At 49.8% G+C, this 27,192-nt stretch overlaps 1 protein-coding gene across 24 annotated transcripts in view; it reads left to right on the top strand.

The window, feature by feature from the left end:
• Positions 1-27,192, top strand: part of PTK2 (protein tyrosine kinase 2) — a gene marked incomplete at both ends in the record, with an annotated part of 164,837 nt that overhangs the window by 6,286 nt on the left and 131,359 nt on the right. For 16 of the 24 annotated variants that reach the window (XM_080694192.1, XM_080694197.1, XM_080694196.1 and 13 more), the window contains 2 exons: positions 13,004-13,198; positions 25,929-26,095. In XM_080694192.1, the coding sequence (XP_080550318.1) occupies positions 13,004-13,198; positions 25,929-26,095 (362 nt within the window). Of the gene's footprint in view, positions 1-12,971; positions 13,199-25,928; positions 26,096-27,192 lie in introns of those variants that run through there. The other 8 variants (XM_080694191.1, XM_080694202.1, XM_080694211.1 and 5 more) reach the window with 2 other exon arrangements.

Here is a 27,192-nt window from a genome sequence, read left to right on the forward strand (position 1 = left end):
CCCAGCACTTGGCACACAGCAGGCGTGTGAATTTGAATGATTAAATAATCTTGTCGCTCGGTGCAGCAGAGGTATAAGTCATTAGGATCAAATGAGAGGGTGATGGAGATGTTTCTGGAAGTTAAACATCTGATTTCTTTCAAGTGATTTAATGGTTAGTGACATTGAGTTTTGAATAAAGTATCACAAACTGGGTGAGGTAGCATGTGTCTGTAAGCCCAGTACTTGGGGGGCTGAGACAGGAGGGTCACCGGTTTGTGGCCAGCCTAGTAACTCACTGAAGCCCTTCATAATGGAGTGAGACCATGTTTCAAAAGTAACAACAACAAAAACAAACAAAAACCAGGGCTGGAGTTGTAGCTCAGAGGTAGAACACCCCAATCTCTAGTAACACCCCCTGCTACTACCACCACCACACACCTTTGATCTCAAGTTTATAGTTGTTTAAACTATCAGGAATTACAAAATAAATTATTGTAAAATTTTAAAAGAAATATTTTACTATATATTTTTTAATATTTTCAGTTAGTAGAGAAAATGAACTGAGGGGCATTCTACCTCAGATCTGTACCCCAAGCCCTATTTTATTTTTTTATTTGGAAATAAAGTCTCTCTAAGTTGCTGCGGCTGGCTTTGAACCTCTGACCCTCCTGTCTCAGTCTCCCAAGTATTGGGATTACAGGTGTGCACTACCATGCCCAATTTAGACATTTTTATTTTCCATTAAAGTAATAGCTGTATATATTTTCATAATGTGGCTATGTAGTTTTAGATTTAGTTTAGGTACATACTGTCTTCTTTAAGGTTGACAATAAGGCTAATATACTTTTGTATTTTTGTTTCATGTTAGACTTTTCTTCCTGAAAGTTTCGAAGCTGAATCGAATTCAGAGTCGTAGGGGAGTTTGAAGAGAAGAGCCCGGGGCAGTGGTCTTGTTGGTGGTGGGGGGGCCTTGCTGGCTGTTAGTGCAGCCTCCACTCACCCTCCTGATTCCTTTTCTGCCTCTTGCTCATCTGTGGCCTCCTGTCCGGTGGTCAGTTGAAGGTCCAGGTCTGTAGACAGGGCCTCAGTGGTTGTGGCCATTTTGAAGCTCTCTTTTTCTCTGTTTCCTTCAACTGGGGTTATATTGGATCTCTGGACCAATTTGGGGAAGAAATGACCTGTGGATAGTTCGGAGTCTTTTGATTAATCAACATGACATTTCTATCTGTTATTTGTCTTGTTTAATTTTTCTTAGCAGTGTGTAGTAGATCTTAGTATGAAGGTCTTCATGGGTTTTTGGGCTTTAATTTTCTTCTTCCTAGCCTAGTATGTTGAAATAATTTTCTTATGAGTTTGTCTTGTGGCCTTACTCTACCTCACATAAGCTGATTTTGCTGGTTCATTTGTGTAAGCAGAGATCTGAAGTAGTCTGTGACCACGGAGTCTGCATACTGTCTTCCTGTCCAGCGTCTCCCCGTGGGCATGCCTGGGCCAGGCCTCAGTGCAGTGTTGGAAGGAGTGAGAAGCAGCGCCCTGCCTGTCGAGAGTTCAGGGAAAAAGGGTTTGCTGTAAACACGTTGATGTCTGTATTGGTTTTGTAAAAATCTTTAATCAAATTGAAAACGTTTCCTTTGATTCTTAGTTTTCTAAGTCTTTTTAACACCCTCTACCATGAGAGGATATTGAATTTTGTCAGATACTTTTTCTGGCCAGGTGTAATGGCGCACGCTTGTAATGCCCGTACTTGGGAGATGGAGGCAGGATCGCGTAGGTTCAAAGCCAGCCGTGCTGGCTTAAGAAACCCTGCTTCCAAATATTAAAAAAAAAAAAAGAGCCGGGCGTGGTGGCGCACGCTTGTCATCCCCGCGCTTGGGAGGTGGAGACAGGAGGATCGCGCAGGTTCGAAGCCAGCCATGCGCGCTGGCCTAGGAGACCCTGTTTCTAAATAAAAATATAAAAATAGGTCTGGGAGTGTAGCCCAGAGGTAGAAGGGCTTCCAGGAACCCCAGTACCACAAAAAAAAAAAAAAAGTATAAAATAGGTCTGGGAGTGTAGCCCGGAGGTAGAAGGGTTTCCAGGAACCCCAGTACCATCCCCCCAAAAAGAAAAACACATTTTCTGCATCTATTGAGTTGACTATATGAGTTTTTAAAATTTTTTATAACATGATGTGTTATTATGTTTTGAATGTTAAACCAACGGTGAGTTCCTAGGACACATTCCATCTTGGTCATGATGTGTTACCCTGTTTTTATATTGCTAGATTCGATGCATTAGTATTTTGTTTAGATTACGTGTGTCCGTGTTCATGAGAGACTTGAGTTTATAATTCTTAAAGTTGCTGTTTTTTTAGATTTTCATATTAAAGTATTGATGTTCCCATGAAGCCGGGAAGTGCTCCCTTCCTGTGTTTTCATGTTGCTAAGGAATGAAGGTTCCCGGAAAGCAGGCCCAAGTTGCCGCCCCAGGCTTCCTGCTGGGACTCCCTCTTCCCTCCCACCCTCCCACAGTGGCCTCCCTCCCGCCTCCCTTCCATTCTTTCTAGCACCAAGTGTAGCTGTAGCATGTAATGATTTTGGTCTTTTTCTTATCAGCTCCCATTATAATTATATTTTTTACAGCAGTTGTAACAGTTATAATAAACACGTGTGAAGGGCTCTCCATGCTGAAAGCCCTTCTAGGGTAGGGTTATATCCTTCCTTTTTAAATTATTTTCCATGTCTCCACACCAATCACAGTGCCTAGCCTGGTAGTGCCTCAATAAGTACTTTCAGAATTGCTCCAAGGGAGGTGTGGCACATTCCAGTGTGAAGGGAGGGCTGAAGCCAGCTGGCAGGCCTGTGACTGGGAGGGGGATGGCCGCTCCGCTGGCCGCGCACTGCCGGCTGACGCTGGTCAGCGTGTTTTCTGGAACTCCTGCACCCAGGTGTGGGCGCACAGCCTGGGGCAGTTCTCTTCTCTATAGAGGTCAGCAGAGTAGGAGAATGAGGTTCTTACTAAGGCCTGGAAGATTTCTCTAGTCAATGTGTGAACAGTTCTAACTCGGCAAGTTATTTATTGAAATAGACTTCTGGAAGCCCCAGGTCTAGACTCGAGGTTCCTTCCTCGTGAACAGCTGTCACCAGAATGAACTCCAGAGCAGCCCAGCCAATCTCTGAATGTCAGGAAAACCTCCTGTTGTGCTCAGCAGTTTAACTCCGCATTGAGAGTCTTTGGTGTTATTTTCATGTTGTTTGCGCCTCTCCAAAAGAAAGACTGAACCTCTGCAAGTATTTCTCCAAGGGCACATTTACTCCCTCCTTCCTTCCTTCCTTCCTTCCTTCCTCCCTCCTTCCTTCCTCCCTTCCTTCCTTCCTTCTTCTTGGCACTGGTGATTGAGCCCAGGGGTGTCTACTGAGCTACTCTCCTCCCATAGCGTCACTAAGTTGCTGAAGGTCTCAATTGCTGAGGCTTCTCCTCAGGGCCCAGAACTCAGTTACGGCTATGAATGTGTCATTTTTCTTAAAGGTTTCAGGCTGGCCCCGCCGCCGACACTTGCTTGCCTTTTAGAGGACTCCTGCAGAATTCCAGGCCCCTGATCTCCCGCCTTCACTGTGAATCTGAAGAGCACTTCCAGGCAGCACAGGTGCAGACACGTGGGGCCTCACGGGGTCAGCGCCGGCACCTCCTGCTCACCCCTTCCCAAACCGTGGCTGCCTCGAGTGTCCCGTCTCTGCGCGTGGCTCTCCCCCGAGGCGCCCGGGCAGGTGGATGCTCTGTACTCGTCTCACTGTGCAGTAGTCAGGCCCTGGCGCCTTGGCCTTTTCCTAGCCCTCAGACCTTTCTACTCCGGGCCATAGTACTGTCTGCACCACAACAGAAGCCTCTCGTTGGACCTGATTGCCCCCAGGTGCATGGATTCCGCATCTGCCTGGCAGTGCCTGCTTCCTGGGACCTTCTCATCAGCACCATAACCGTGCCTTTTGGGCACGACTTGTGCCCTTTTTTTTGTATTCAGGATTGAAAGGGGTGTTCTTCTTTCATGCTACACCCAAGCCTCCCCCCCTTTTTTGGTGGTTCTGGGGTTCCTGGAAACCTTTCTACCTCCGGGCTACACTCCCAGACCCATTTTATATTTTTTTTATTTGGAAACAGGGTCTCTTAAGCTAACAAGGCTGGCTTTGAACCTGCGCGATCCTCCTGTCTCTGCCTCCCAAGCGCGGGGATTACAAATGTGCGCCACCACGCCCAGCCCTTTTTAAATTTTTAAACAAGGTCTAGCTAATTAACCGAGGCTGTCCTCAAACCTGCAATCCCCCTGTCCCAGACTCCTGAGCACTGGGATTACAGATGTGTACCACCACACCCGGCTACCTTTGTTTATTCTTAAGAAGATATAATCATAGATGGTGTGGTGTCACATGCGTGTAATCCCAGTGCTTGGGAAGCTGAGATGGGAATCACAGGTTCAAGGACAGCCTCAGCAGATTAGTGAAGACCTCCAAATTTAGTGAGACCCTGCTTAAAAAAATAGGATTGGGGCTCAGAGGTAGAATTCCCCTGGGTCAATTTCCAGTATTGCTCCCCCCAAAAAAAAGAAAAGAAAAGAAAAGAAAGATTACCTGAGTCTGTGCCCTCGCAACATGCCTAATGGTCTTTTCCTGGGGTTGAAGGGCCTGTTTCCTTACCACTCTGCCCTGGTGGCCTAGAAAAGTACCGTATCCGTAGTTCTTTAGGATTTTTTTGAGGCAGTGGGGAATTAATTAGTAAGTGGAAAGTAAATAGATATAGTAAAGGAAATTTGAGTATAGCTTAAGTTTTATTTTTAATTTTTATCTTATTTTTTTAGCATTGGGGATTGAACCCAGGGGCATTCTACTGCCAGGCTACTCCCTCGGCCCTTATTTATTTATTTATTTATTTATTTATTTATTTATTTATTTTTTGTGGTATTGGGATTCCTGGAAACCCTTCTACCTCCGGGCTACACTCCCAGACCTATTTTATACTTTTAAAATTTGGAAACAGGGTCTCTGAAGCCAACGCGCTGGCTTCGAACCTGTGCTGGCGTGTTGACCATACCCAGAGCAGCGTGTCTGGTGTGGGAGGAAGTCTCTGGAGCAGTGCGAGTTGGTTTGTTAGCTGTTAGACTTGGTAAGTTAGTTAACCTCAGTTCCCTCATTGGTGGATGGGATTACCAACAGGACCTGCTACATGTGGGCTTGGTTTGTGGATCAGACGATCGAAGCATCCATAGAATCATCTTGTGCCCGGGCCGCCCAACCACTGGCATCACTGTCCTTCTGTTAAGAGTCTATTCACCCCTCACTTTTGAGCCTTAGAATCCCATCTGCCTGGGGTCTGAGACGCAGAATGGCCCTCAAACGGCTCAGGATTCCTTCTGAGGACAGCGCCAGCGCCCAGCGCTGTCCTGGCGCGCCCACGTCGCGGTGTTTATGCACTTTGGTGCCGGTTGGTAGAGTTAGGTGCTCTCTGGCTTTGGTTAAGCTCGTGGTGTCTGTTGATGGATGTCTGCAGCAGGCTGTTCTGGTTCTCAGTGTGTGTGTGTGTGACTTCGTTCCTTTGCTGGGCCTCCTCCTCAGGTGAGCCCCTGTGCTCTCTGCCTGCACACCTGTCCACACGCCCTCCCAGCCCCCAGCATGCTGTGCTCCCTGCAGAGATCAGTTCCAAGGCCAGGAGACCTTAGTCGCCACGTGCAGAGATTCGGTATCGACAGCAGCGCGTTGACGCCTTCCAGCAGCCTCTCTCGGCTATCTCTTGATTGCGGTCTCTAGCTTCTTCATTCCCTCCCGCAGCGGAGCCTCTCCCTTTCCTATCTTGACGTGCAGCAGAGGCTGAGAGTCAGTTACCAGGCCACCTGTAGCTTGGTGGAAGGGGTAGACAGCAGGAGGAACTGGCGTGTGCTTGAACGGCTCCAGGCCACACGATGGACAGGCCGCGTGTGAAAGAATACTAGGGGAATCCAGGGGCTTCGAGAGAACAGGGACTCCAGCGGTGTGGCTGCTGGGGAACAGAACCGGAGAGCACGGCTGTCCCTCCATGCCCATGGGGATGGGCTCCAAGATGCCCAGGATACCAGAACCCGAGTGTGTTCAAGCTGCTTACATAAACGGCAGACTATTACATAAACCGACACATCCTCCTCTGCACGTTACATCATCTCTACGTTGCTTATAATACATACTGCACTGTAAGCCGGGCGTGGTGGCGCGCGCTTGTGATCCCCGTGTTCAGGAGGCTGAGACCGGAGGATCACAGTTTGCTGCCAATCTTAGCTGATCAGTGAGGCCCTCTGCGACTTTGTGAGACCCTGTTTCAAAATAAAGAATAAAATAAAGAATAAAAAATAAGGCAGGGGGTGTAGCTTGGAGGTTGAGTGCCCCTGGGTTCTGACACACACACACACACACACACACACACACACACACACACACCCACACCCACACACACACACCCACCATACTGCACTGTAATGCTGCGCAAATAGTTGTTGTGCTCTCTTGTTTGGGGACTAATGGCAGACTTAAATGTCTGTATGTATCTAGTAGAGACGCAGTTTTCCTGGAACATCTCTGGCTAATATTGGGGCCTAGCCGAAGCGTGTGGTGGTTAATGTTCTTGCAGTGAATATGAAAGACCGTGAGATTTAGTTTTGGTGAACTACATTATAGTTTGGTTGATCGGTACATCCTAAGGCCCTCCCTGCACTTGAACAGATTGTCAGATAAGGCCTAGAGGGGCATAACGGACTGGTGTGCTCTTTCATGGTGGTAGAGCCCACGGGCCAAGAAGGCGTGCCTCTGGATGTCTGCCACTCCTGTCTTCAGCAGGGACAGTTGCTTATCTGACTCTGTCCCCTGGAACCTTAGATAAGATCGAGCCGCTGCCTCCACAATACCAGATGGAGGCAGACCATCTGGTGGTCTGCTGCAGGGTCTGCTGGCTGTGTGTGGCGCCTTCTGGAACGTTCTTCTCACCTTCACAGAGATTCAGAGTATAGGCTCCAATCTTAGTAATATGAGTTTGTTAGGATGGTATCCATTGGAAATCATTATTCCCCCACTCCACAAGTTTTTAGGGGCAATATTGGGAATGGAACCCAAGGCGTCTTGTGTGCTAGGTAAGTACCCTACCGTTGAGCGAGGTCTCCTGCTAACCACCCTCTCCAGTTCTTGATTGGTTGGTTTTTGATGTTGCCGCTCATCCACACCCCTAGCCCTCTCCACTTTTCTTTTGAAATGGTCGGACTCATTAAAGTGCGCTGTGCTGTCCTGGAACCTGTGATCCTCCTGTCTGAGCCTTCCACAGCCTTCCAGGTACTGAGATTACTGTGTGAACCACTGCACTAAGGGTGTCTGAAGAAAAGCCCCTTTCGTTTGAAAGCACTCTGAGGCCTCATGAGCACCTTGCAGGCCCTGCAGACGTCACCACTCAGCCTTCAGTGCTGGGGAGGTGGCCCCTGCTCCCCGAGGCTCCGGCGTGCGCCGCCCTGGGCAGGACAGGAATCCAGCCCGGAGCCTGCCGTCATCATTTTAGTACTCTGAACTTGAGAATGCACCTTTGAAGTACAAGTTTTGTCTTTTTCAAGTCCAAACGATGAGAAGGGTTTAGAAGTATCCAGTAGAGAAGTTACTGAAATATTTGACTAAGAGAGGAAAAGAAAGATGACTTCTACATCTGAGTGCCAACAAGTTTATCAACGTTTGCTTTAGAAGCTGAGTTACTTAGATGCATCGAGACTATCATTTCTGATTATCTCCAGGTCTCCCTTTTGTGAGGTAAGGAGGTAGATCAGCTGGCTACCCAGCGGTCACTGGCAGACCGCCACAGCTCGCTGGGCTGTATCAGGGTGAGTTATCATTCAGGTTCTTTCCTTAACCTAATAATTAAATATGCCTGAATACGTCTGGGCTTAAACATACATGTAGATAATGATATGTCTAAGTTTGATTAAAATATATTTCTTATCAGCACTTTATTACTTTGGTTTTTATAAAGACCAAAAAATATAAGTATGGTTAAGAGTAACTCAGTATATTTGTGTTCTTTGTTAGTCTGATTTTCTTAGAATTTTTTAAGTTTACAAAAGTTGTTTGCACTTCCTTTTTTTTTTTTTTTTGTGGTACTAGGATTGAACCCGGTGGCATTCTGCCTCTGATTTACACCCCCAGTTCTATATTATTCTATTTTATTTCTTTGTGATACTGGGGATTGAACCTAGAGGCATTCTACCTTAGAACTACATCCCCCAGCCTGATTTTTCTTATTTTGAAACAGGGTCTCTCTTGGTTGATGAGAGTCTCACTACTTGCTGAGGCTGTCCTTGAACCTGCAATCCTTCCATCACAGCCTCCCACGTACTGGGATTTCAAGAGTGTGCCACCATACCTGGCTCTATTTTATACCTTATTTTTGAAATAAGGTCTCGCTAAGTTGCAGAGGCTGGCTTTGAATCTGCATTCCTCCTGTCTTGGCCTCCTAAGTACTAGGATTTCAAGTGTGTGCTACCATGCCTGGCATCGATTACTTTAAAATCCCAGTGAGAGACCTTAGAAAGTAATTTGAATTTGATATTAAAGAGAGTTGTTGAATATTATCATGGGTTTGACATTAAGCTTTTATAGTGATACTTTAAATGAAGGATAGTGCTACAGAACTCGTCATTATTATCTGAAATTTCCAGAAACTCTGAAGTCTTTTTATTGGGACAGAGCATATTTATACAGGTGGCCTTGCTTTGCCATGATGCCATGATGTACCATCCCTCAAAGGAGTGGCCCAGCTTCCTGCCAGCGCCGGGTAGTACTTGCAAGTGATTGTGGAGTGCGCAGACTCCGCCTGCAGGTGACTGGTCACAACTGCCCTCGTGGGAGGCCTGCCTGGCGCTTCTCTCGTGGTTCGCTGGGGCACGTGTGTAGCTGTGCTACCTCCCTGCTGGCCAGTGACACCCCACGTGATACCGTACAGGGCTGGCCGGGATAATGGACTGTGCAATCGACCCCCACAATGATGCCACAGTGAGTGCCGCTGGGCGTGCGTAGACTTGAGGAGGGTCCGTGATGAGAGTGGATGTGTGCTTACACGCGCTGGTCCAAGCCATAGGAAAAGAGTTTGGGGGTTTAAAATCCTTTTGTTTCCTCTTTGATAGTGTTTTGAAAAATATATTCTGTAGCATGCAAAAGTAGCAGATCCCCGTGGCTGGTTAATTTGAGAAGTTCTAAGAGACTGAATTGGCAGTGGACACAGGAGGGCTGCTTCCTCCCGTGCTGACAAAAGGCCCTGCGAAGGGCTACCTCTGGCGAGGGACGGAGGGACCTTCAGAGAATTGGCAGCCCCACTTGGGACGGCGGCGACAAGTGAGAAACATTGCAGAGCCACAGAGAAGTCTGAATTGGAAGCAGAGGAGCGAGCCAGCGTGGCGGGCGGCGGGGCCTCCCATCCAACCGACTCGCTGCCCTGGTGCCCGGTCCGCAGAGCCCTCCAGACCACTGGGAAGGAAGGCAGATGGGAGGGACTGGACTGCCGGGAGCTGAGGAAGCCGCGGTGGCGGAAATGTTGACAAACACTTGAAGCACCGAGCCACAAACAGGCGCCTTTGTCTGCGCCACTCGGCCACAGTCATAACATGCTCAGCCTTTGTTCCAAAGCATTGGTATTGAGAATCGAACCCGGGCATTCTACCTCTAAGCCAATTCTCCAGGCTTCCTGTTTAAAAATTATTATTATTAATTTTTATTTTTATTTTTTTTGGTGGTACTGGGGCTGGAACCCAGGGGCTTTCTACTTCCGGGCTATACTCCCAGACCTGTTTTATATTTTATTTGGAAACAGGGTCTCACTAAGTTGCTGAGAGCCTCACTAAGTAGCTGAGGCTGCTTCGAACCTGTGCGATCCTCCTGTCTCAGCCTCCCAAGCGCTGGGATTGCAAGTGCGCGCCACCGCGTCTGGCCATAAAGTCGTCATTAATTTAAAGCAGTATCTTGCTAGTTAGTTGGTTAGGCTAGCCTCCAGTTTCAGGCTAGCTCTCCTGTTTCACCTCCTGGCATTACAGGTGTACACCACCGCTCTTGGCTTGACATGTGCCTTTGCGATTTGGGTGCAGAAGTGTATTCCGTTGGGCCTGTTTCTGGTCTCGCCGCTCCCTTTGCACACTGGACCGAGGTGCTTTCCCCTCTAGGCTCAGTGCCTCTCCGCTCTGCCCCGCCCTGTTTTTTTGAAGGGGTTTGGTGCTGGTGCTCAGGCTGGGATGGAACCTGGGCTCAAGTGCGTTCTGGCCTCAGCTTACCCGTAGCTGGGACTGTGGCGCAGCCTGGCTTCTCTGACCACTCATTTTTGGGTGGTGCTGGGAGTTTAACCCAGGGCGACTCTACCACTGACTGCACCTCCAGCCCGTTTTCATTTTCCTTCATTTTGAGATCTCACTAAACTGCCTAGGCTGGCCTGCGCCATTGGACCCACTCTTTAGATGAGGAGCAGTGTTTTTCTCCTTTCAGGCAGCAGTCGATGCTGTGCTTTATTTAGCAGACAGGATGCTGTTAGGTACTAAGACCACTCAGCAGTTTGTATGTCTATATGTTTATTGAAGTAAAATTCCCACAGAATCAACACCACCATTTTAACCCCTTTGGAGGGTGCAATTGCTCTTTAGTGTAATCACAATACATGTTGCCAGAGTTGAGTACCAGAACGTTTCTATCCTCTCATAAAGACTCCTCACGGTTAGCCATCATTCCCAGCCTGCTCCCGCCCGATGGCCAGCGGCCTGCTTCTGTCTTCACAGGCTGCTATTCTGGACTCTGGTGTGCCGGGTCAGTCCTTGGAGGCTTCGGCCTGTGATCATGCAGCACCCGGTGCGTGGCCGCCTCAAGTATGTGGTGGTGTGCCCGTGGCTGGCTGTGACGCTGCTGTGTGCACTGGCGTGCGCACCGACCGACGACCTTTGCTTCCTGTGATGTAGCGCACACGCCTCCCTGCCCTTGCCGTCCTTGCCTTGGTGGGCGCTGGGCTTGTTCCCTTTGCTGTGCTGTCGGGTTTTGTTCTGTTTTTACTAAGTGAAGAAGTCGTAGGGAGTTGAGCCCTGGCTCACGCCGTCCCTGTCTGTGCACAGAGGGCTGGGGCCCTTCTGGCTGGAGCCTGGTCACTGGTAGGCTGCGTTCCAGGCAAGGAGGTCTGCCCGCTGCCCAGCTGCGCCTCCCTGGGCCTTGGTCTGGGCCTCAGACTCCGGACTCGCCCCGAGGGACAGCCAGCAGTGTGACTCTGTGGCCAGCCTCCCTCCGCCCCGTGTGCCGGGCCCCTCACTCCCAAAAGCCGGCTCGCCTTTCTCTCTCGTTGCAGTTTGGAAGCCCTGAGCTGGCAAGGCCTGGCGGGGAGAGGCTGCCGTCAGGAACCATCCTCCGTGGCGCTCTGCCGTCCTGGCGGCCTCAGATTGTCTGTCTCTACCTCCAGCCCCTAAACATTGCTTTTGTTTTTAATTTGGCCTTCTGGATCTCTCCCGGTGTGCATTTCCGTCTCGCTCAGGCTGTTCCCCCGCCACACCTGAGGAAACAGTTGCGCACACGTGCCTTTGGTTTGGGTCTCAGCTGGTCTGGCCTGATTCTGGCCAAGCATTTCCTTGGTGATCAGGGGACTTGTCCTGATCAGAGCGCTGTCACGCCTCAAAACGTAGTCCTTAAGTTTTTACTGTACGAAGGAAACTTTGCTCTTAGGGAGAAGTTCTCAAAAGTGGGCAACACATTAACAAAGCTGGCCTTTGCTGTAGACTTTCCCACACAATTAAAAAGGGGAGGGATGTAACATTGTTTAAAAGTAACACAAGCCGGCTGGTGGCCCACGCTCGTAATCCCTGCGCTTGGGAGGCTGAGACAGGAGGATCGCGGAGCTTCGAAGCCAGCCTTAGCTACTGAGTGAGGCTCTCGGAAACTTAGACCCCGTTTCCAAATAAAATATAAAATAGGTCTGGGAGTATAGCCCGGAGGTAGAAAGCCTCTGTGTTCCACCCCAGTACCTCAAAAATAAATAAATAAATAAATAAATAAATAAATAAATAAATGTAACACAATGAGTTTTTACACAGCTGGAATAGGAGACCTGGCCTTTAAGAAATTTTATTTTTATATTTATTTATTCTTTCATTCACTCATTTACTTATTTCGGTACTGGGGAATTGAAGTCAGGTGCATTCTGCCTCCAAACTGCACCCCTAGCCCTATTTTTTTTTGTGTGTGGTACTGGGGTTCCTGGAAGCCCTTCTACCTCTACCACAGGCTACACTCCCAGACCTATTTAACTTTTTTGTGGAAACGGTCTCAAGCCAGCGAGGCTGGCTCCGAACCAGCGCCATCCTCCTGTCTCCGCCTCCCAAGCGCGGGGATTACAAGCATGCGCTACCCACCACGCCCGGCCCTATTTTTATTTTTTTTATTTTTTATTTTTGTTTTGGTGGTACAGGGGTTCCTGGAAGCCCTTCTACGTTTGGGCTACACTTCCAGACCTATTTTATATTTTTTTTATTTTTTAAAACAGGGTCTCTTAAGCCAGCAGGGCTGGCTTTGAACCAGCGCGATCCTCCTGTCTCCACCTCCCAAGTGGGGGGATTAGAAGCGTGCCCCACTACGCCTGGCCTGCCTATTTTTATTTTGAAACAGAGTTTCACTAAGTTGTGGGGGGCCTCACAGAATAGCCAAGGCTGGACACAAACCTGTGATCTTTCTTTCTCAGCCTCCCAAGTATTGGGATTACAAGCATGCACCCCCATGCCAGGCTAATAAATTGTTAAATGGTTTGTTATGTTGCTGTAAATCAGGCACTCCCCTTGGCATGGGACACAGTGTTTATTTTGGTAGGTCAGATCTCCATTCTCCTCATGTTCCTTCAGTATTTGGTACATCATGGGGAGAGACTAGAGAACAGAGTTGATAAGAGAAATATCAATATATTGTAATTGATAGCTTTCAAATATTGTGCACTGAGAAGTATTTTTCTCTTAACAGAATATGACCGATACCTAGCATCTAGCAAAATAATGGCAGCTGCTTACCTCGACCCAAACTTGAATCATACACCAAATTCGAGTACTAAGGCTCACCTGGGTACTGGCATGGAACGTTCCCCTGGCGCGATGGAGCGAGTATTAAAGGTCTTTCATTATTTTGAAAGCAATAGTGAGCCAGCCACTTGGGCCAGTATTATCAGGCATGGAGATGCTACTGACGTCAGGGTAAGTACGTCTTCCCATGCGGCATCTTAATGCATAGTTAGGCTGAGTTTGAATGGCATAAATGATCTAATACAATTATATGTATTATATGTATATGAACTAAACTTTGTTTCACTTCTCAGGTACTCTGCATATTATGGAGATGTTAACTTTTTATAAGATTTATTTATTATGTGACTGACCAGTTTTAACTATAAAATTTCTTAGGAATCTAATAACTGAATCATATTTTAGTCATATAATACCATAGACTTGTTCTTCCTCATTCATTTTTTTTTTAGATTTTTAAGAGTATAAGGAAACAAAACAATTAAAATAGCCTCTAATATTTATAAAATAAGAAAGTAATGTTTTGGAAGGTATAATTTTGGAAGTGCTTGCAAACTCTAGTTAGGGTAATTTCTTTAGATACTGTTGAATATGACACATTCCACACATATTGCTGGGTTCTGGAGGAATAAAAGGTCTGTATCAGTCAGCTTTCTGTTGCTATAATACAATTCCTAAGGCAGTTAACTTATAAAGAGAAAAGGTTTATTTGGTTGGTTCCAGTCCAGGCCCCCTGCTGAGGCAACATAACCTGTGGGCCAGGAAACAAAGTGGGTTAGGAGGAGACAGAGTTCCATAGCACCCCAGGCGCATATCCCTGTGATCCAGGGCCCTCCCTCCAGGCCCTCCTCAAGGTCCCTTCACTCCCAGGAGCACTGCCCTGGAACCAGCCCCTGTAGATCTTTGGGAGACACCAAGCATCTGAGCACAGCAGGGTACTTTTACAATCCTTGGCTTTTGTAGCTGCAGCCTGACGGCAGGTCTTACTGAGGTGCTGCCAGAGGACCTTCCCCGCGCAGTCCCAGGTTTTGGAGGCTGCGAGCAGGAGGGAGCTGGGGAAGGGCAGGTGGTGGGAGGCGGCCAGGCACAGCCTGCCTGATGGAGCAAGGCGTGTGAGAGCTCTCAGGAGGGGCCCACAGCGCTGGGTGCTGGAGAAGCACCCTCCTTGCTGCCCTCCCCGGGCCTGCCACCATCTCTAGGGAGTGGAGGTGTCCAGTGGCGGGGAGGTGCAGCTGTGCCCTGCTTCAAATCAATTACCTTGCTATTCTTAACCGTAAATGCTTCTATTTAAGAAAAATAACGAGTTTGGTAGAATTTCAACTTAAGGCTGACACTTTCATATAAGTTCTATATAATTTTCTGTTACCTTTGATTAATTGCAGTTTTTTCTCTCTTTTTTTTTTTTTTTGGTATTGAGGAATGAACCCAGGAGCATTTTGCCCTCAGCCATATTTTAATTTTATTTAATTTTACTTTTGTGGTGAGGGTGGAGCCCAGGGGCTTTTCTACCTGCAGGCTATACTCCCAGACCTGTTTTTTCCATTTTATTTGGAAACAGGGTCTCACTAAGTTGCTGAGGGCCTCACTAAGTAGCTGAGGCTGGCTTCGAACCTGTGCGATCTCCTGTCTCAGCCTCCCAAGCCCTGGGATTACAAGCGTGTGCCACCACGCCCGGCTACTCTCAGCCATATTTTAAGTTTTTTCTTTTCTTTCTTTCTTTCTTTCTTTCTTTCTTTCTTTCTTTCTTTCTTTCTTTCTTTTTTTTTTTTTTTGTGGTACTGGGGATGGAACCCAGGAGGATTCTACCTTCAAGTTACACCTCCAGCCCTCTTTTATTCTGTTCATTTTGAAACAGGATTTCATTAACTTGTGGAGGGCCTTACCAAGTTACTGAGGCTGACTTTGAACCTGCAATCCTCCTGACTTAAAGTACTGGGATTATAAGCATGTGGCAGTATGCCTGGTTCTTATTTTTATTTTTCAATTTTGAAATAAGCTTTCTAAGTTGCAGAGGGCCTCGCTAAGTTGCTGAGACTGGTGGTGAACCTATGATCCTCTGGTTTCAGTCTCCCAAGTGCTGGGATTACAGGTGCATGCCACCACTCGCGACAATTGCAATATTAATGGCCTTTTCAACTGGATTAGGGTGGAAAAAAATGTGTTAATATCAACTCATGTACAAACTGAAAAGATAGTTTCTTCTTACTTTTTTTTGTGAAGCTTGTTGGCATTTTCTTGCTTTGTTCTACTTCGGTCTTACACACTATTTTACAAACAGTCACATGGGGGAGAGGCCTGCAAGGAGCCTAGTCGTCTGTAGTGGTAACCAGGTGATTCCCGCTGGGCGAGTCCTATGGGAAGGTTTCTAGGGAATGTTCTCGTCTGCAGATTTCAGATACAGCACGTGTAGAAACGCTTTAAGTCATGGCTTAGGCCTTAATAGATTTCTGAGCATTTGCACAGGAGGGAAACTTTTCAAATAGTGTGACTTTGATGGTACCTTCAGCAAATATTCAAGGCATATCAGAAAATTCACCTTGCAGAGACCCGAGAATAGTGATGCCTTTAAAAATGTTTTTGTACTGGGAAGAAAACTCAGGGATAGCCTACCGCAGAGCTGTACTGCAGCCCTTTTATTTTGAAACAAGGTCTCCTGGAGTTGCTGAGGGTATCTTGAACCTGTGATCCTCTTGTCTCAGCCTCTCAAGTACTGGGATTACAGGTGTGTGCCACTGCCCCCAGATGGTGCTGTGGTTTTAATCAGACCTTCTGTCCCCGAGAGGCTTATGGTCCTGGAGAAGGCCAGGGGCCACTGGGAGCGTGCTGAGTCCTAGCTGATACTAAAGCGCACAGGTCATGTGAGTACATGACCTAGTAGTTATGAGGGGTGCCTTGAGGAAGCCCATCTGGCCAGAAGGCAAACTGTTTTCTTTCATGGTGACTGACACCGGTCTGGAGTTGAATTGCCCTAATCTCTTGGTTTTCAGTGTGAGGCAGAAAAGTCAGGAGTGGCCTTGCATTCTCCCTAGCCCTTCCCAGGGCAGACTCAGTGCAGGCACGGGGCCGATGTTGGGAGCAGGGGTTATTTGTAGCCCACTTCTGCTGAGCGCTTCCGTGCAGGCCATTGAGCGTGCCGCACACCATCTGCCAGTTAGTGTGTGAGTTAGCACATCGAAGCAGAGTCGCACTGAGGGACACACCCAGGACATCTTTCCCCAGATACAGGGTATCAGACACAGCAAACTTAAGAGGGTAGTGTCTCCACAGAAAGAAGCAGACCACTTAATAGTAGCAGAGGGGAAGCCAGGCCACCGTTTACTGAAACAGTGTGCTTTATTGCTGTCTTGGGTTACTGAACTATTAGAGCAGTAATTAGAGCTACACTGTCCGCTCTGTTGGCCACGTAGATGCTGAGCCCTGGAACGTGGCTAGTATGAACTGGCACAGACTGAAGTTGTAAAAATGCACTCAAGGTTTCAGAGAAAAGAATGTAAAACATTTCACCCATAACTTTTTAGGATTGCATGTTGAAATAATACTTTTGCTATATCTTTCACTAGATAAATTCTTAGATATGAGTTTACCTGTTTGTATTTACTCTTTAATGTGATCACTAGAGATTTTAGTATTAATTATGTGGCTGCATTATCTTTTTACTGTACAGTTGTGCCATATTAAAGTCAATACAGAAAGACTGCTTGTATCAGAACAACCAAAGCCTTTGGAAGAGATTAAAGATGTGTTTCTTCCAGAAAACTCTTGCTTCTTGTTAGAACTCGTGCTAGCAGTTGTTAGCGATGCTCACTCCACCTGCCTGCACGCTGCTTGATGAGTTTAAATACCTCATTGCTCAAAGCGTTCGCAGGGCTGCACGGTCCACGGTGAGATGCCACTTCAGCAAGAGCAGTACCGCGCTAGCCCGTTACAGGACCTGGAGCTGTCTGGTTCAGGCTTCTGGACCTTGGGCCTGCTTTGTCTTCAGATCCAAGACCATCACCAGTACTCTGTACAGTACCTCGCCATGAGGAGGACTCCCAGCTCTTGGTGCCCTGGCCTGCAAGACGTCACAGAGCCCCTTCCCACCCACAGGCCCAGGTGTGAGGCATACATCAGCCATGATTGCTGACCAGTACTGGGAGGCTGAACAACTCAGGACCCCATGGTAGCAAACGCTGCTCATCTTAGTCATGTCTTTGGCAGGTGTCAGTGCTGTGCTGCAGGTTGTTCTGAAATGAATGTGTGGCCGGTCCAGAACGGCCAGGACTGACTCAGGCTGTACTTTATCAAAATTGGTCATCATCCAGACAGCCATGGCAGCATACCCCATAATCCCGGAATTAGGAGGCCGAAGCCAGGCATGGTGGCACAGGCTTTTAATCTCAGTACTTGGGAAGCTGAGACAGGAGGAACACAGGCTCGAAGCCAGCCTTCACAGCTTAGTAAGGCTGGCAGCAACTTAGTGAGACCCTCATAATAAGATAATAAAAATCTCCGGGCATGGTAGTGCATGCTTGTAATCCCAGCATTTGGGAGGCTGAGACAGGAGGATTGCGGTTGGAGGACAGCCTCAGCTACTACTTAGTGAGGCCCTTTGCAACTCGGTGAGCTCCTGTTTCAAAATAAAGAATAAAAAATAGGGCTGGGGGTGTAACTTGGAGGTTGAATGCCCCTGGTTTCCATCCCCCACCCTGCCCCCCCCCAAAAAAAAATGGGTCTGGAGGTAAAAGGCTCCTGGCCTCAAAAAACAAAACAAAACAAAAAAACCAGGGGAGGCTGAGGCAGGAGAACCACAAGTAAAAGGAGTTTTGGTTGTAGCTCCGTGGTAGCGCACCCTTGGGTTCAGTCTCCTTATGCCTACACACACATATACACAGATGATTGGTTGTCCAGAAACATCGTAGCGATACTTCAGAATAATGATGATAAAGATACCCGAGAAGGAACCCCCGACCTAGGAGAGGGAACACCGCCACCCCAGGCTTGTGGCAGGAGATGCCTGTTTCAGGGAAGCTTTGGGACAGGTCTTCACCTACCAAGGCAGTCTGATTGAAGGGACCTGCTGAGAAGTCAGTGTCTGACATGACAGGAAGCATGTGAGTGGGAGAACGGGCGAGGGGTCACCTCTGGCGGCCGCCTGGCTCCTTTGTGTGGTGGCCTGTGCCCTGCCCAGTCCTCGCTGTGCCCGGGGCTCCCGGCTCCTTCCAGAGCACAGCCTCCGTGCTGCAGCTGCTGCGCACCCAGGCACCTCGACTTACCTGCCCCACGTGGCTGCACTTTGCAGCCTGTGTCGTTTTGTAAAGACAAGCCGGGCAGGCCCGCTTGCACTGTTTTCATAGCAGTTCATTCTTACTTCGTGTCTCTGCGTTACGTTAGGTCAATTCTTAATATTTCAAACTTTCATTATTGTCACATCGGTTATGATGATCTGTGTTACTGTTAGAACTGTTTGGGGGATCCATGAGCCACACTCAGGTAAAATAGCGAACGACACAGTAAAGCTGAGACTGTGCCAGCTAACCCGCCTCCAGTGGCCTTGAAGTGCCCAGTCAAAAGGAGAGCCACAGGGCGCTCACTGCAAGTGGAGAGCTAGAAACGATTAGTGTCCCCGAGGAAGCAGCGGTTTGGGGACACAGAGGAAGTGTTCTGAAGGGAGGGAGCCTCGAGGTGGGCCGGCAGAGACACCGCCTTCCCTTAGGCCAGAGCCCAGTGCAGGGGACGGCCGTCAACCCCCCTCAGTTCGGCCGTCAACCCCCCTCAGTTCGGGAAGCTGCAGAAGGAAAGCCGGAAGCAGCCGGTTAGGTCTTAGGTCTCAGAGAAGACGCAGCCGCAGCGTGGGGCGGAAGCAGGGGCTGTCGCGGCGTGCCCATGAGATGCGCCAAGGTAACCCATGAGGCCGGCCACACTACATACAGGGTTTCAGTGCAGATTAAACAGCTTTGTATGGGGAGAAGGTGCTCTTAAAGATGTTGCTACCCAGAGAGAAGTCAGTGCCGCGCTTCCAGGCATAGGCTTGTGACTTGTGTGTCTGGTACTGGGGATTGAGCCCAGGGGCAATCTACGTCACAGCTACACCCCACCCCTACTTTAATTTTTTTTTTTGGAGACATGTTCTTGCTAAGTTGGTGAGACTGACCTTAAACCTGTGACCCTCATGTCTCATCTTTCCAAGTGCTGGGATTACAAGCATGTGTACATGCCTGGGCACAACTGAGTTTTGTTAGGCCCTAAGGTAGCTGGCGACTGGGGTTGAAGTCTGTGCTCATTTGCCAGCTTAGGAAGGCCGGGGCCCTTGTGAGGATTCTGAGTCGACTCTGGCCTGTACTTTGTCAGTGGAGTAACATGGCTTGGGCAGCAGCTCATCTTCTGCTCACAGCGGGGCTTTCTGAGGACCTTGGACCCATTCTCGACCTGCCGCTCAGAAGCAGAGATGCCTTGAGAAATCAGCCTCTTACTGACAGCGCACCAGCCGAGCACTCTCATGGAGATGTGTGCAAGCGCTTCCTTCCCTTGACTTGTTTTGTGGTCCTGGGGTTGAAGCTAGGGGTGTCTTGCCTCTGGGCTACAACTTTTTTACTTTTTATTTATTTTTTTTATTTTGAAACAGGATCTTGCTAAGTTACTGAAGGCCTCAGCCTCACTAAGTTGCCAAGGCTGGCCTTGAACCTGCCACCTTCCTGTCACAGCCTCCCAAGTGCTTGGATTGTAGGTGTGCACTGCACCCCGCTAAGGTGAATGTTTTCATGTCTGCAACACAACATATATTCTGCAGCCCAGGGGTCAGGGAGAACTTTCAAGTTTGAAATCGTTATCGAGGAAATCCATTTGTAAGGCTTAAGCTCCCAAGAACACTGATTTCTGTGAGGGGCCTGGGCAGAGTAAATAAGAAACTTTCTGGAAAGGAATTCCCATTCTAGATGCCATTAAAACACTGTGATTCATAAAGAACTTCAGTGTACTGGGGATTAAAATAGAGGCATTCTGCCTCAGAGCTATACATGCCCTCAGCTCCCCTTCCTCATTTTAATTTTGTAACGCCGTCTCCGGGTTGTTGAGAGTCTTGCTAAGTTGCTGAGGCGGATCTTGAATCTACAATCCTCCTGTTTCAGCCTCCAAAGTACTGGAATTACAGGTGTGTGCCACCACACCTGGACAGCATGTCAGTATCAATAGGGGTTTTGGAAGGAGTTGGTTCCAACCCCATGGCTGACTTGGAAGGTTTCAGGACGTCTGTGGAGAAAAAGTGCAGATGTGCAGCAAATAGCAAGAGAACTAGAGTTAGAAGTGGCGCCCAAAGATGTGGATGAACTGATGTGGCCTCACGTCCCGCTGTTGCCCTTGGGGGGCTGCTTATGGAGGAAGAAAGAGAGTGGGTTTCCTCCACTTCTGCCCAAGGTGCTGTGAACCTGGTTGACACGACCACGAGGGATTTAGTAATAAATCAAGGCAGTGTATGAGAGGATGGAGTCCAAGCCTACCTGTGGCCATGATGCTGCCGCTCGGCATCGTGTGCCGCTCGGCATCGTGTGCCGCTCCAGAGTCCTGTGCAGGGAGCGTGCGTTGTCGCGCCAGGTTGCATCAGCGTCTGAAGGACGTCGCTGCAGCTGCCCCGGCCTTCTGCAGTCCCCATTTTATGTCAGAGTTGTAGCGGCAAAGCCCTCCGCCAGCCCAAAGAAAGATTAGGAGCCACGGTAAGCTCAGAGGGTTGGACGCACTTTCTAGCAGTGAACTTTTTAAAGTAAGGCATGTCTGTTGTTTAGTTTTTTAGCCACGATGCTAGCACACTTCCTTGGAGTGTATCTTGTAAACATTAACTTTGATATGAACTGGGAAACTCAAAATCCCAAGTGACTTCTTTCATGACTCCTGGCCCTGAGCCTGCCATTCTCCAGGCCACTGTGTCTCTGCCGTCTGCGGCCTCTGACACCTGAGAACATCCACAAGCCCTCTGTGCATCCCATCTTTACACTTGTTCCTAAAGAGCTTTCGGTGCGTCAGGCCGCAGGCTGCCTGCTCTCTGTGGTCACCTCGGCGGTTTTTGGGGCCATCTTCTGTCCTCTCTGCCCGCATCCCGTGTTTAGGCTGTCAGCCCGGCGGGGCTGCTTGGTTTCCATTTCCCAGGTGGACCGCCACTGTGCTGACTCTCCTCAAGCCACCGTCCCAGGACATTGGCATGTCTCCTAGCCAGCGCCCCTCCTCCACCTGCATGCAGCCCAGCAACCACACTAAGCCTGCTAGAACGGGGTGGTGGCCCCTCATTCCTGCCACATCTCCTGTGACCTCTGTCACCGTGCCTCAGGAAGGCCTCAGTGGGCCAGTCACCACACAGGACACTGGCTGATAGCTGAGGATCCTGCCTGCCCAGAGCCACGCCCCACAGACACTCTCTCCTGGCCTATGATTAAAATGAGCTTACAGAACCTGCCACAGTTTGCTCTGCCAGGAACCAGGTGGGGGCCGGCGCTGTGTAGCGCTGCGGAGGACCACATCACGGCTGCATTCTTGGACATGTCCTTTATTTCTTTTGTGGCACTGGGGATGGAACCCAGGGGTGTTCTGTTTCTGAGCCACACCCCACACCCCAGCCCAGTTTTATTTTTTAGTTTGAAACAGGTTCTCACTAAGTTTCCTAAGGGCTGAGGCTGGCCACGAACCTGTGGTCCTCCTGTCTCAGCCTCCCAAGTGCTGGGATTACAGGCGTGTGTCACCATGCCTGGATCTTTTTTTTTCTTTTACAGAAATCATTTTATGCCTTTTTTAAAACCCAGGTAGTGACTCCAAATTGTGTCATGATTGGTTTGTTATCTAGTAGAAGAATTGTCTAGACATACTAGCGCTTAGTAAACAGACGACACAGAAAATTGCATATTTAGCTCTGGGTTGGCGCTGACTTGCCCTGCCTCAGCTGGCTTTTTGAATGGAGGTCTGTGGCCAGGCTGCCCTCTGCTCTGACCTGAGAGCTCTGCCCCTTCTGCCTCCTCTAGATACTCCCCCACCTCTCACTCCTTCCAAAGGTTTTAGAAGGCCAGGGAAGCATCTGTTTTGTCTTGTTAAATAAAAGGGCCTACTTGCCAGGGGCACCATTGTCCAGGCTTGCAGTCCCAGTACTTGGGAGGCTGGGACAGGAGGAAGGCAGGATCAAGGCCAGCCTCAGCAGGGGGCAAGAGTTTGCCACTTAGACCCTGTTTCAAAGCAAAAAACAAAATAGGGTGGAAGTAGAATGCCACTGGGTTCATTCCCAGAACAAGCAAGCAAAATAGTCCGATGGCGGAGCAGCTGGAGAAGAGCCGCGCTGCGTGATACATGGGGAGCTGAGTGGAGACCAGCGAGCAGCTTCGTCACGTGGGAGGAAGCAGGGAGATGGCAGGCAGGCCTGCGGCTCCAGGGCCTCTTGGGGTCACAGGGGAGGAGGGCGGGAGACGCGCCAGGCTCCCCTTCCACCCCCAGACCAGCCAGTGCTCACACCGTGTGCTTTGGGGTTAGACCCGCCCATCGCCGTGTCCCTAGTACCACAGGAAAGACGAGCTGCGGGGAAGGCAGGGTCACACCACCCTGCTCACTGGTCAAGGCCACCATTTTTCACAGCACTGCTAAGGTAAGTGAAGGGAAGGAATCACAGTCCCGCAGCTCACTGTAAATAATCAAAGAAACAGAGGTCGGCGTGTGATGCCACGCCGGCGTTACTCAGACACTCATAACCACCCCAGGATCTATTTTGCTCATTGTCTGTGTAGGCTGGAGGCGTCGCCAGCACCGCACGTCCAGTACATGGTGTCGTCTGTTGGTGCCAGGTTGATGTGCATGGCAAAGCGCTTCGGTTTCGGGAGCTTTGACCAGCGTGCGCGTGTCTGTGGGGCTCGCTCAGTCTTGACAGCAGTCGAGGGGCGTTCACAGCAGTGTGTCCTGCACACCTGCCAAGGGTAAATCCGCCATTCGTAGCGCCACACACAACAGCTCGAGGGGCGTTCACATCAGTGTGTCCTGCACACCTGCCAAGGGTAAATCCGCCATGCACAGCGCCACACCTGCAATCCCAGTGCTTGAGAGGAGACAGGCAGATAACCGGTTCGTAGCCAACCTCAGCAACTTAGTGAGACCGTTCCACAGTTTAAAAAAAGATAGAAAACAGGGAGTGCTGTCAGGTACAGCACCGGAGAAGCGGGGCTTCCCCTCTGGTGCGAATGGTACAGGTACTGATAGCAGAAATGACTTGCGCCCTGCTGGCCCTACGCTCGACGTCTGGGTGACATGGTGTGCCTGGCAGGGGACCACAAGCGTTGCCGTGGCCTGCCTGTGCTGTGGGTCACAGTGGTGCGCCTGGCTGGCTGCTGGGCCAGAAGTGTTGAGGTGACACATCGGTGCCAGGGTGACTTGAGTGTGTTTGGCAGTCGGACCCCGTGCTCGGGTGACTGGCGTCGGTGTGCCTGGCGGTTGGACAGAAAGTATTGGTGTGACATGCCTGTGCTCGGGGCGGCGGGGCTGGCGGAGCTGGGCCAGGGAGACAAAGGCGCTCCTGTGGGAGTTGCGAGCGGCGCCAGTGGCTGACCCTGCGTCTCGGGCTGTGTGTGCTGGCTGGAGCCGCAGGCGCCTGACAGGGTCTGTAGAGGATGCTCCTTCCTCAAGGGAGCAACCCCCATCCCCAGATCAGAGTGGGGCTCACTTCAGCTCCTCACCCCCGCTGGACACCCTGAGGGTACAGCCTGTACTCTCACACCGTGCACCCACTAGCCTGGAGGACACTGCGCTGCCTGGCTTCCACATGGAGGGCTGCAGGCTGCAGGCCTCTCCGTCTCAGCGGGATTCGCCTTGTCCATGGCCGTCTGCTGTGCTTGGTCTGCTGTTGACGCTCTCTGATGCCACGCCTGCCCCCCCCCCCGCCCCGCACTCCCTGTGTGAGGGAGACCTCCTAGCCAGGAGCACAGCAGAGCACCCCGCCCGTGTGCGCACTGCTGCTCACGGAGTCATGGCTGGGGATGTCCTGAATTATAATACCAACAGCATTGGGCCGTGACAAATGCAGGGACTTTAAAATCTGCTGTAAGACCAGTGGCAAGCTGGGTGTGGTGGTGCACACTTGTCATCCCAGCATTGGGAAGATGAGACAGGAGAATCATGGTTTGCGGACAGCCTCAGCTACTTAGTGAGGCCCTCTGCAACCTAGTGAGACCCTGTTTCAAAATAAAGAATAAAAAAATGGGTGGGTGTAGCTCGGAGGTAGAATGCTTTGGTTCCATCCTCAGTACCCCCCAAAACAAACCTACCAACAACAACAACAAAAACAAGTGGTGATTTTGTTTCAGGGGCCTGTTGGTTGTGGCATCAGCACCATCTTAAAGGGCTTTTCCAGAGGACAGGCGTGCATGGGGGCTTGTGCTTTGCATGCCCTCGCAGGGTGGCAGAGGTTCTCCCGTTCCCGCAGGAGTCTCCCAGGCAGCTGCCTTCCCGAGGCCTCTGCGGCCTCATTCAAAGCTAACTTTCCCCTCTGAATTCAGGGGTGCATGTGTTAGAAGCATTGGGTTTGGGTGCTGTAAACTGCCATTTACTGATCTGCAGGTAGCAGATAGCCAGCCCCAATTCAACTTTTTTTTTTTTAAGGTACTAAGGATAGAACCCAGGGGCATTCATCCTCTGAGTCAGACCTGCCCACTCACCCTACCTACTTACCTACCTACCAATCATGCATATATCTTGTGGTACTAGGGATTGAACCCAGGGCATTTTACCTCCAAGCTACACCCTCAACCCTTTTTATTTTTTCATATTAGAACAGGGCCTCACCAAGTTGCCGAGGCTGGCATCAAACCTGTGGTCCTCCTGTCTCAGCTTCCCAAGTACTGGGATTACAAGTGTGAGCCATCACACTTTTTTCCTTTCTTTCTTTCTTTCTTTCTTTCTTTCTTTCTTTCTTTCTTTCTTTCTTTCTTTCTTTCTTTCTTTCTCCTTTTTTTTGCAGTACTGAGGATGGAGCCCTGGGGCATTGTATCTCTGAGCTACACCCCCAGCCCTATTTTTTAGTCTCTTTATTTTTGAAACAGGGTCTCACTGAGTTGCAAAGGGCCTCGCTACGTAGATGAGGCTGTCCATAAACCACAGTCCTCCGGTCTCCACTTCCTGAATGTGGGAATTACAAGCGTGTGCCACCATGTCCGGCTTTTTTTCTTCTTGAAATAGGGTTTTACTAAGTTGCTGATGCTGGCCTTGAACCCGTGATCCTTCTCTTAGCCTCCCAAGTTCAGTTCAACATTTCATGTTTTTTGTTTGTTTTCGTTTTGCAGTACTGGGGATGGAACCCAGGGGCATTCTACCTCTGAGCTACACCTCCCGCCCTCTTTTTTATTCTTTATTTTTGAAACAGCCTCACCAAGTAGCTAAGGCTGGCTGCGAACTGCAGTCGTCTTGTCTGAGCCTCCCAAATACTGGGATTACAAGTGTGTGCCACCACACCCGGCTCTGTATTTTTAATATCACCAGTAACATGGCTGTGACTGTATGTTTCTGAATGTATGTGTTTATATTCTAAATGATACTAATATTGCATCCTGATCCTGAAACAATCGGATCTTCTTGGCTCAGGCTGCGCAGCCTGCGCGGGTCCTGTCCGCAGGAGGTGGCGGCTGACCTGATGGCTGGCTGGCGTGCTCTGGTCGTTCTGGGTGGAGATCATGCTCCGGTGCAGTTGTGGAAATGTCTTTGTAAATGTTTATGCTCTGTTTATCAAAAAGTGACCGGGAAGAGCGTCTTTCTGCATTTTTTCTAAAATCTTCGTCATTAGCAGAAACACCGTTTAAGAAACAAAAAGTTTCCTATGCAGGAGTAACTTAACTTGTTCAGTAACAGGATTCTGACACCCAAAGCTGCGGTTCTTTGCTGTGTGTACTAAGTCATTCTCTGCACCGTGTTCTAGGGCATCATTCAGAAGATAGTGGACAGTCACAAAGTGAAGCACGTGTCCTGCTACGGCTTCCGCCTCAGCCACCTGCGCTCTGAGGAGGTCCACTGGCTGCACGTGGACATGGGCGTCTCCAGCGTGCGGGAGAAGTACGAGCTCGCTCACCCGCCAGAGGAGTGGAAGTAAGACGCAGCGCGCGCCGGGCGAGCGGGGCCAGCTCAGGAGGACAAGCACCCATGCCCGCTCCCTCCCGCTGTCACAGGGCCGCTGGAGGGGCGTGGCGAGCAGGCGTTAGGCAGCGCCCTGCCCCACCTTCCATGGGGCGCCTGGTCTGGCCCTGCGCAGGGCGCTCCTGGCTTTCTGTCCCTGCACCCCTCCACACAGCAGGGCTTGGTGTCCCCGAGGGGACGCGACGTTTCCTTAGGAACAGTTTCTGCTGTGGATTTCACACTCGCTTGACATGGCTAGGCAGTGGTCTCTTAGTGACTCTCCCCGAAATGAAGTTGGGAGCAGTTTAAGGTGAATTAAAAGAAGTCCTTATAATTGTTCTTTTCCCGGTTCTGCCTAAATCAAGACACTGGCTGGAAATCTCCCGTCTAAAAGGTTCAGATGCATGGTCTCTTTTCTCGTGGCGCCTCTTGTCAGTAGCATCTTGCTTCGGTTGGTCAGTTGGAGTCCACTTTAGGTCTGTGCCCACCCCAGTTCATGCCTGCGGCTATAGCCGGTGTTGTGATTGGGGTGCGGTGGGGTGCCGCTGCTGAAACGCGGGGCCTCCTCCGTGCTTGGCAGATGCTCTACTTCTAGCCTGTCTCTAGGCCCCAGATCCCAAATTTTGACACGCTGTCTTTTTAGTGGAAAGTTCTTCTGTGCATTGCCCACGTCTGGGTCATTTACATTTAGCCTGGCATCTTTCACACATTAGCAAGTCCCTGTTAACAAAGTATGAGCAAGATAGCCCTCAAGCAGCGTAACAGCAGTTTGAGCGCGCGACCATCATCTGATGGAAGCCAAAGCTTCATCGGCTCCTTGAGCAGAACACGCTGTCGGTGGCCCTGAGGGTCTTGGGAGCTCGAAGCCGCGCCGCTGGCTGGCTCTTTGAGGTGGAACGGAGAGGCGCCAGCGCAGGGCTGTGGGAGGTCAGGCGTCCCCTGACTGGCCCGTGTGTGGAAGCGTGTTCTTTGGAGTCGGTTCCTGCTCGATGGACCTGAGAAGGAGCTGCCTAGCTGACCTGGCACTGCCCGGCCCCGACGCCTGTCATTAGCTGGCGGATCAGGGCGCC

This window comes from Muscardinus avellanarius (assembly GCF_963383645.1).
Source record: "Muscardinus avellanarius genome assembly, chromosome: 4".
Classification (NCBI taxonomy): domain Eukaryota; kingdom Metazoa; phylum Chordata; class Mammalia; order Rodentia; family Gliridae; genus Muscardinus; species Muscardinus avellanarius.